The sequence below is a fragment of the Rousettus aegyptiacus genome, unplaced genomic scaffold (genome assembly GCF_014176215.1).
Source record: "Rousettus aegyptiacus isolate mRouAeg1 unplaced genomic scaffold, mRouAeg1.p scaffold_m13_p_2, whole genome shotgun sequence".
Classification (NCBI taxonomy): Eukaryota; Metazoa; Chordata; class Mammalia; order Chiroptera; family Pteropodidae; genus Rousettus; species Rousettus aegyptiacus.
The window spans coordinates 23,025,598-23,035,778 of NW_023416295.1; the positions used below are offsets into that span (position 1 = coordinate 23,025,598).

Below are 10,181 nucleotides of genomic sequence, written 5' to 3' on the forward strand. Positions count from 1 at the left end.
TTACTGATAGTCGTTCTCACTCATGGCTCGGCCTTCTGTGTAGTATGTTTCCTGACAGTTCACGATGTGCAATATCTGTACCACAGGACGTCAACTAAAGCGTTGAGGCTCACTAGGTTTCTCAGAAAACATCCTCCCTCGGAGTATGTGCAGATGATAACATTTTAAAGTGTTGGTAGTCTTTTTAGTAAAAAGAAGCATAATTATGTTAGTATTACCTCCCCAATTCTGACCATGCCTTCATCTCATTTTTGATAGAAGGATGGTTTGTTATTATAATTTCATGGTGTTAGGGTTTGTGTGTTTTGTTTTGTTTTCTTTCTTGTTTTATTTTGTTTGGGTGGTATTTCCACATTATTGTCACCATGGTTGAAAGGTGTAATTATTTAGGTTGAAAGGAAGTGTAAGTGGCTGCCAAATTTGGCTTTACTGGAAAAAAGGCTACATTTGTCTTTTCTATTGTGGTGCATATGGAAAGGACAATTTCAGGTACTGTGTGTGCTAACCTCTTCCTGGACATTGTAAAGAATCCAACTAAAACAAAGTTTAAACTAATTCAGATGTACAAGTCTATTGAAGCCAATTTTATTTTAGAGATTCGTGTTATATTTGACAACTCTTTGTATTGCAATTCTGAGGCTTTCAATAAAGAAAAACATGAAAATAAACTGTGAGGTCATTTTCTTGCCTAACTATTTATATGTTTATTTGCAAATTAGGCAGATAATAAAAAAGAGGTAAGTACAGATGTGTAGAGCTTTCTTATTTAAATATTTTAATAAATTAGAAAAATATGGTTCCATTTTTGACAGACTATTGTATGTCAAATTAACAAATACTCTAATAAACAACATTTGTGGCATATTTATTCCAACATTTCCAGAAGAGCTTGGATGCTTCAAGAAGATCATAAAAAGTCTTAGTTCCTAATACATATGCTGTTATGTGTTCCTGTTTTTAACATAAAGTATATTGTCTTTTGTGTACTTGAACAGTTAAAAAAAAATGAACTGTCACAGATACTAAAACTGGGCATCCAACATACTATATTTGACTCAAGTGTTCACGAAATGTGATATAAACAAATGTTCTCTGAATTTACATCTGAGATAGCTAAAATATTACTTTACCACATGTGAAAAGTAGAGCACTGCAACTATTTGGCTAGATATAATTCTGGGCTGTCTAAGTTGAGTAATTGTCTCAGGGATTCCAACTTTGATCAACCACAGCAAGAACTTTCAGGATGTCTGTAAAGCAGCCAGTGCATCTGGAAGTATGTCCTGAGGTAGAGAGAAAAGAATGAATGCCAAAAAAGAAAATACTTTCTATCACTGAGGAGCAATTATAGAATGAAATGGAAAGGGTTTTTTTTTGCTTCTCTGGGAACTCTTTTTAGATAATTGAACCTCTGGTGTCTAAATATGCCCTGTGGTTCTGTATTAATAAATGAAAGATACTTCATTTGTGCCTCATAAAAATGTTTTTTGGCTAACTCTGCTGAAACTTATTGGTTAAAGTCTATTAATTCCTAAATTTTTCATTCTTTATTAATGTAATATTAATTTATTAAAAACCTAGACATAAACAATAGTATATATCTTAGCAAAGACAGACAGATAGACAGACAAGAAAGAACACCAGCTAAAATAGTTAAATATTTGCTTTTGAGAAAGGACAAATGAAGAAGATTTAAAAAGTTAAGGCAGAGGCTACTATTTTTTAATAAGAAACATTGTGGAATTATTTGACTCTTTAAAGTACAGGTGTATAAAACATCAGTGCAAATTAAAAACTTATGTTAAGGACAATATTCAAATTATCTCCCTCAATTCTCAACATAATGAGCTGGACGGACAGTGGATATGATTTAATAAAACGTTTCTTATTGTATTGTTATGTATAGTCATCTAAGAAAATAAGCATGTGTTTAATTACAAAATTAGCTGGTTCATGACAGCTAAATACAGCATGCAATCCTGAATTGATCCTAGACCAAAAAAACTATTTATCTATCCATCAATCAATCTATCTATCTATCTATCTATCTAGCATCTATCGAGCATATATCTATCACATTGTTAAATGTGTCAAAATGAAAATAAGACCTATAGATTTATATGATAAATCTAGGAATGTTATTTCCTAATTTTGAGACCTGTACTATGGTTATGTAAGAGAATTTCCATCTTCTTTAGAAATACAAGCTGAATAATTTAAGGATAAAAGAATATTGGGTCTATAGTTTATTCTCAAATAGTTCAGAAACAAAGTATTTCCATTTATATCTACCTTTCTATGTAAAAAGAATGGTAAGATGTAACAATTAGTGAAACTAGGTAAAAGGGAGTTCTTTGTACTAATCTTGTAAAATTTCTGTAAGCTTAAAAGTATTTCAAAATAAAAATAATAAGCAAGCCAATAGATGACAATAGTAAGTGGCTAGGAAGACAGTCCCAACATACTCACGCTCAGTTCAATTCTCTAATTATTATATGCTTCTTTTATTCTGAAGGACACTTTTCTGTAAAATATAGTGGTTTGAACACTTAATAAACTCACTTAACTCACTAGGTATCATTAGGGTTCAAATGTTTATGTTAATTGGTACATCTGTTCAAAAACTTTTCTAGGAATAGTTCCAAGGCAAATGTTTTCTCCCAGCGTATGTTCTTCTCTAGTGCTGGTCAGCCAACATGAACTTTTTTTATTCCAGCCTACAATTGATCTAGTCATTTTAAGTCTTTTAAAATACAGATTAAAGGAGTCAACCATTTTATTTCCATATCATATTAATTAGAACTGTATACCGATAACAGTATATTGATTAAAGCTTATTTTTCTCACTTAACAAAATGGCAAGTGGTAAGCTACTATTGATATTTGCCTAATTCAGTAATGATGGGACTGAGATCTCTGATTCTCTTGGTCTTTCCCTCATGGTTGTAAGATGTCTGCCACATTTTCAAACACCCCCTTCCCCCTACTGAGTGCAAGACAGAAGGAAAGAGATATGAGCAGCACTAACCATATCTCTCTTCTTCATTAATAGTTTTTTTTAAGCCTCAAATATTTATTATTGAACCAACCTACTAGTGCAGAAACATATTACACAAAGAAGAAAATCATTTTTCCAATAATTTCTCAATGATACATGCCCAACTGTCCAGATAGTACTGATCTTCCCAGTACTTTAGTAAGATCCAAACAACTTGGATACAGCAGAAATATGCGTGCCATCTCATGTGTGATTTTTTACAGACCCCAGCTTGGTTCTTCTCCAATGTTTCTTTTTGGAATTGTACCTGATTTTATTACCAGTTATTATCCAAATCCATTGGGGAATGGGCCGATTCTGCTTTTGTTTCTTGGCCAGGAACCACTTGATCCTGAAAGTCTTGTGAGAAGACATGGTAAGATTCAACTGCATGCACCATGATGGTGGAGAAATAAAAGAGCCATAGTAGTTGTTTGTTTACATCTTATTTATTAGAACTGTGTCACATAGCCACCCCTAAGGAAGGGTCAGAGAGGCTGGAAAAGCAGAGAACAGGATTGTCACAATTGGCTTCTTAGACCATAGGTCTTACTTGAGAATCATTCTTGCTTAAGACTGAGGACATTGCCACCCTGAACAAAATCGGGCTTCTGTTAGAAAAGGAAGAAGGTGTTGGAAGATTGAGAAGGTATCAGAAGCATCTCCTATACATTCCCAGTTCTAGTCATCAGGCTACTGGTTACAGTCCAAAGAGCTGCCATTCATTCAATTTGATGTAAAATTCTACCCACTAAAAAAATTCCTTTCAGCTCCATGTGAATACTGGTCCAGTAAATCATTAAGGCCCATTCTACTGGCACTTGAAATTGTTTTCTAGTCATTTAGAAACTTTAGCTCTTTGAAGCTGAGTCTACCTCCTTGACTGAATGCTGAGGATGAAGTGACCTCAAAGTAGGTGTATGTCAGTTAAGACCAGAGTCTTATACGCAATTTTCAAAATTCGAAATCAATTTTCTGAAGGGAACACATTGGTAAAGAGGTGAGCTTGTCAGAATAATCGTATAACTTACATATTATATGAATACTTGGAGCCTCTGAAGCTTATTCATTTTAGTGTCCATTGAAGAAAGTTAGAAGAGACACTGGAAGCCAATTCATGCCAAGTATAATACATTATATTAGCTAAAAAACAGCGTTATTATTCTAGCAAACTATCCAATAATAAAAGCTACCGTGGTCCGTGTATCATCTACCATGTTCACAGTTATACACAATTGCATAATTATTCTTGAGACTAATGTTTTCATGTCTTTAGTCTGTAGGAGGAAAATGATGCCGTTGGAGAAAGCGAGTAGTAGAGGAAGATCACACAGGATGAGAAAGAAGAAAGGTGAGAAACAGGAATTGATCTAAAGAGCACCTTCGTGTACAAGACTGTCAGAGGAAGAGAAAAAAATGTAATATTATTTGTAATATTATTTAGTTCCAGTTCACTAGTGTGTTTTTTACTGTGTCCAATATGTTTACCCTATTAAGTTTTTTACTTCATTTACTGTATTTTCATTCTCATAATTACTATTTTTATGTAGTCTATCAGATCTTCCTATTTCTATTTTGTAATTTCATGTTCTTTATCTCTGAAGATCAAAAAACATAATTGTTAAAAATCATTTGATATGTTTCTGTTATTTTGCATTTCAATAATCTGACTGATTATTTTGTGGATTATACTTTTCACTGGTAGTTTAATTAATGGTGAATTTATATTTGGGTTGGTAGGCTGATCTTGGGTGAGATTGGTCTTTGTCATCATTTTGTCTTTTTTTGTTTTCTTTCTCTGTGATCTCTCCTCTCCACATCTGAGTTCTACAGTTGCCCACACTCAGCCTCCAAAGAGACCCATCTCCTAAGTCCAGAACCAGGTCTTACACTGGAGGGACAGCTCCAAGAACAGAATGATGGGGCTATTTTAGATCTAGTTACAGAGACAAACAGGTCCCGCTGCTGGGCTTGCTCTACTTCCTCCTGTACCCTGCAGGGCTCAGCTTTATAAAATCACAGCTTCAAGCAAAGATCAGAGCTGTTTCAACCTCCTTCCAAGGTCAGGGCAGGCCCATCTAGCCTTTGCTTTTACACTGTGATGCTGGCCCTAGCACCCCGCTTCATGTGGGCCACTTTGGTTTTTGTTCCTCTGCAGGTGGCACACTCTTAACTCTGCCTATTTCTGGACCTATAGCCCAATAGGCCTATGCTGCAGACCCAGCTTACTGCTGAGCATTTCCATTTCTGGCCCATAAAATGTTTCATCATTGCTTGTTTTGTTTTGTTTTTTCCATAGTTATGTCTTTTAAATTTGGAGAAGAGGGAAATTTTTAAGGCTGCACTCACAGTACCACTTAATGGAGAAGTCTGGAAAGAAAATAAAGTAGGGTGTAGCTATAGATAGATCTATAGATCAAGTGTCAGAAGTTGAACATCAGAGTTTTGCCTCAGCGTAACCCTGTTTCCAAAGACATGAAAATACTCTAACCAAAGGTAGCAGGTGTGTCAGCTGAGGAATGAATAATGTTTAAATGCATGTTTACTATAAGATTAATACACATTCTAAAGAGGAAGAAGGAAGAGACGCAAAAACATTGCCAGGATAACCCATATGGTTCTCCCGAGTACATCCCATCAGCCCCATGACCTTAAATTCAGAATAAAGGATCAAGAGATTGAAATATAAGTTCCAAATTTTATTGAAAAATTCACCACTCCAGTAGACTGTCCCTCTTCTTGCATGACTAAGAACTTTGCATTGAGGGTCTCACCAATCCGCAAGGCTTTTTAAGGTCATTTTTTACTTATTGGTGTTTATTCTGCCTATTAAAATTTTCTTAATTTGTTTTCATATTCGTTGCTGTAGTCCCAGTGCCCAAATGTTGAACCGAGTCTGAACCCATCTGAGAGTACAGTGTCATGCTCTCATAACAGTGCTTGGCCATTTACAAAAGACGTCTTGAAGCACCTGATGTTCCAGGCCTTAAATTTCCTGCTCGTTTCTATTTTTCTATCTCTCACCAAATGCCATTTGCCTGTCTGTGTGTTTGTTTGTTTGTTTAAGTCCTGTGATATTCTTTATGCTGAAGACGCAACTGTTTTAGATAATAAGTTTCTTAATCCTAAGAACCCTCCTTCCTAGGTTAGATTTCCTTCTGCCTCCACATTTGTGCCAGCTTGAGAATCCTTCCATCAATGTATTTCTGAACTAGAGATGGTGACATTTTTCAAGACTCTAGTGGTGCAAGAAAAGCAATATATCTTCTTCTATGTGTTTTTTCGCTTTCTTTCGGCCAACAGAAAAACTGCTTTTTCTACCTCTTTCTCTACAACAGCATGACCTAACTCCTTATGGTTGTGTTCATTTCCATGTCTTGTAAGGAATCTTTATTTCTTTTAGTTAGAGTCAGATATTTCTTTCCAAACTTCTACCTGTTCCTAAGTTACTCCCATTCTTCTTTTACGACATGTATGCTTACACTGTTTGTCTTATCTATATCATCCTTCCCATTATGTTCACTTTCCGCTTGATCTCAAGACATAAATTTAATTTTAAAAGTAGTCCTGTTCCTTTCCACATTCCAGACTTGCTGGTTCCAGAGCTCAAGCAATACTTTTTTGATCTCATATCATATTTTGAATCCTTCCTCTTTATCTGCAGTTTTCCTCTGCTCCTGAACAAACATGTGTGATAAGAAAAACAACTTTTGTTTTTCTGAGTTGCTACATAGGAACTTTACAGTATAATAACCCTGCTTATACCCAGAGCCTGAACATTCTGATAAAGACTTTGGTTTAATAAAGACTTTGATTTAATACACCAGCTTTGGCTTGTGCTTAGGATTCCTGACATAAATTCCGCACCCCCGCCCCCTTTGCTTCTCCTTGGACACTTTTCAAAACAACCACTTAGAGTTAAGCCTGTAAAAAGTTGGTGACGTCCATCCCAACCACCATGCTACTTTGCCTTCTATTCCTGGGGTGAAGAACTGCCCTTCCCCCAGTTCATTGCAGGAGTTGGGAGCACCCTGCTTCTAGCATCTGTAAGTAACAAATCCAATGACTATTTCCTTTGTGTGGATATGTTGAAACTGTGCCTTCAATCAAAATGACTCCATGGTTTCACTTTCCCAAAGAGAGAGCTTAGATGAGCTGAGGGAACCACCTGCCACCCCCGTGTGGGTGGCTCATGCACCCTCATCCAGCAAGCAATAATCTGCATATTCTTACTTTAATACATCAGCTCTGGCTTCTCAACACAACATAATTTCTAGAAGCAGAATGTTCTGGTACCATAAGCCTTTATATTTTCTAAGAAGACAACGTATCCCTGTATAGAAAGGATCCATTAGGAAAGATAGATGATGGTATAAGTGGAGAGAGAGAGAGAGAGAGAGAGAGAGAGAGAGATGTGTATAGGTATCCTTATATATATATGGATATCCATACAAAGTTGTGATAAAGTCTTTCTTAAATAAGATGCTAAAAGCAAAATGATAAACGAAGAAAAAAGGATTCTTCAACTTGGTTACATCCAAATTTAGGCCTCTGTGCTCCAAGACTGTGAACGAAGCTAAAAGATAAGCAAAACTGATTAAGATAAATATTTGTCAAATATTTAACAAAGAATTATTTTGCAGAGTAATAAGAAAAAGACTAACAATATAATAGAAATGGGAACAGAGGTTATGAACAGATGATTTACAGAAGAAAAAATACAAATGGCCAATACAAATATGAAAAGATGCTCATCCATCTCACCAGAAACCATGGAAATACAAATTAAAACAATAATGACATAATAATTCTTTGCATTAGATTGGCACAACTGTTCAATTTTAGTTATTTGCGAGGGTTGGACAAAGTGAGTACTCTCAGATACTGCTAGTGGGAATATAAGTTGGTTCAACGATTTCGCACAGTCCCTACCACCCAGCAGTTCCACATATAGATTTCCATCTGAAAGAAACTCTGGCTCATGTGCACAATGTGGCACAGATCAGTATGTGAACGCTTATGCAGCACTGTTAACACTGTTTATAATATACAAAAATTACTAACATTTTAACCGTTCACCAGTAAGGAAATAACTAAAGGAATTATAGATTCATATGGCGTGTTTTACAGCAGTTGAAAAGAATTTGCTAGATCTATTTGTGTCAACATGGATAAATCGTAAAACTTCATTGCTAATTGAAATAGGCAAGCTGAAGAGTAATATGTATAATATGTATAATATTACATCATTTTCTCAAACACATACATAGTCACACACGCACATACTCACATATAAACAATACGAAAACGATATTCTGAAAACTCATAATAGTGGTTACTCCTGAGAACTAGGGAGAAGTATATGTCACAGGTGAGAAGCGGGATAATAGTAGTTAACGTTTTATTAACTGCTGACTAAATGTGATATGGTGTTTAAGTGTTTTATATGTATTACCACGTTTAATCCTTAAAAATGGGGTAGGTATGAATTATATTTCCATTCCCCAGTTAAGGAAATTTAGGCAGACAGGTTAAGTAACTTGCCTAAAGTTGCACAGGAAGTTAAGCGGTAGAGTGAAATTTAAACCTAGGCAATCTGACCTCAGCCTCTCCTTTATTCACTCTGTGACAATGCCTGGACTACAGCATTGGGGCAGCGAAGTAGTTGGGTAGTGGGCTAGTGCTCCGAGAGGACTTCACAGCAGCTTAAGCTGTAGGTGTCTGTTTTTTTTGGAAGAAGAATGTATTCAAGAATCACTTATATAGTTAAAAAGTAATTTTAAATAGGAAAATCAATTATTGACATATCACACATGAAACGAAATTCAAAAGGAAAATAGAATGAATGAATAAAAGGAGGGAGGGAGGGGAAGAAGGAAGGAAGAAAGGAAGAAAGGAAAGAAGTCTTCTCCCATGTGTTTCCTAAGCATGAAGGGAGGGAGAGAGAGGGAGGGAGATAAGGAGAAAGGACTCTAACCCTCTTCATCTGTTTAGTGGTGAATTTCATAGCTCTGGTTTATTGGACACAGCTCCAAAATCCATGTCATTATCAGGACTTATCTCAACCCAGGTTGAGAAACAGGAGATAAAAAGGAAAACAAAATCCTTGGATTGTGAATACACTTGTCCACAAAAGCCAGCACCATTAGTCCAAAGTTCACTACAGAGAGGCTCTGTCTGTTTTGAGATGAGACTTTCTTTCCCCTTGAAACTAATTCCTAACCCATTACAATCAGTTCTGTCTCATTACCCAAAGGATGTTGCCTGGCCTACAGTCATCCTCATTGTTTGGCTCTGATGGAGAGAAAAGACAATCTCATTCAAATTGCAATTAAAGCAAGGAAAGAAAGAAAATTTTTTCTTAGTTTCTAGAAACTACCCATTCTGTCCCCTCAAGGCCTTCTGGGAATTGGGAATAGTAGGCCCCTCTGTCTAAGCAGAGTCCTCTTTTATCACCCCAGCTGTACAGGAAACTAGTTTTCCTTAAAAGCCAATCAAAGAGAGTAAATCCTACAAAATGAGGAGCCAAAAAGAAACTTTGCCACTAGGTTTAACCTCTCTTTCAGAACGTAGAAAGTTCCAGGCTCTAGCAAGGTGCCTTAAGCTGTGTTCTTGGACTTGACCAATCAATACAAAGTCAGAAGTCAACCTCCTCAGGGGTGGAGTAATAGATGAGGGAAATGAGAGTTGAGCTCCCCCACGTGGCTGAAGCCTTCTACTAACCTGTGGGGTGAATAGGTTTTTGTAGGCTATTCCAGATTTTTCAGGTCTGTGTACTATCCTTATTTTCTTTTTATGTGTTCTTATAGAGTTTTCTGAAATAACATCATTATTTTATGGGTTCTTATTCTGAGACACTGAATACTACAGTGTTTATGACTGGGGTTAGACCAGAATATCCTTCTCAATAACAGACAGTACAATCTGCTTATTCCTATCTGTTTTTGCCAACCCACGCAGCACTTCTCATGTGAATTAATTTTTTTAGCAAGTTTTTATTTTCAGGATTGCGTTACAATTAGTTTAGTATCTGATTTTTCAAATATTCTATAACCAAGGAGAAAAATAGCTCTAATGTGTGTCATTTACTCTACTGTAGTGCTCAAAACAAAGCAGCTAGTCCTATGATTAAGAACAAAACAAA

The 10,181-nt window shown here is 36.0% G+C and overlaps 1 protein-coding gene across 1 annotated transcript; it reads right to left on the minus strand.

The window, feature by feature from the left end:
• Positions 1–3,412, minus strand: LOC118613575 (60S ribosomal protein L39-like). Its single transcript, XM_036235838.1, has 2 exons — positions 3,260–3,412; positions 1–75 (listed from the first exon to the last, which is right to left on the minus strand). The coding sequence occupies exons 1-2, from the start codon at positions 3,410–3,412 to the stop codon at positions 1–3; spliced, it is 228 nt and encodes a 75-aa protein (XP_036091731.1).
• Positions 3,413–10,181: the final 6,769 nt, after the last annotated feature.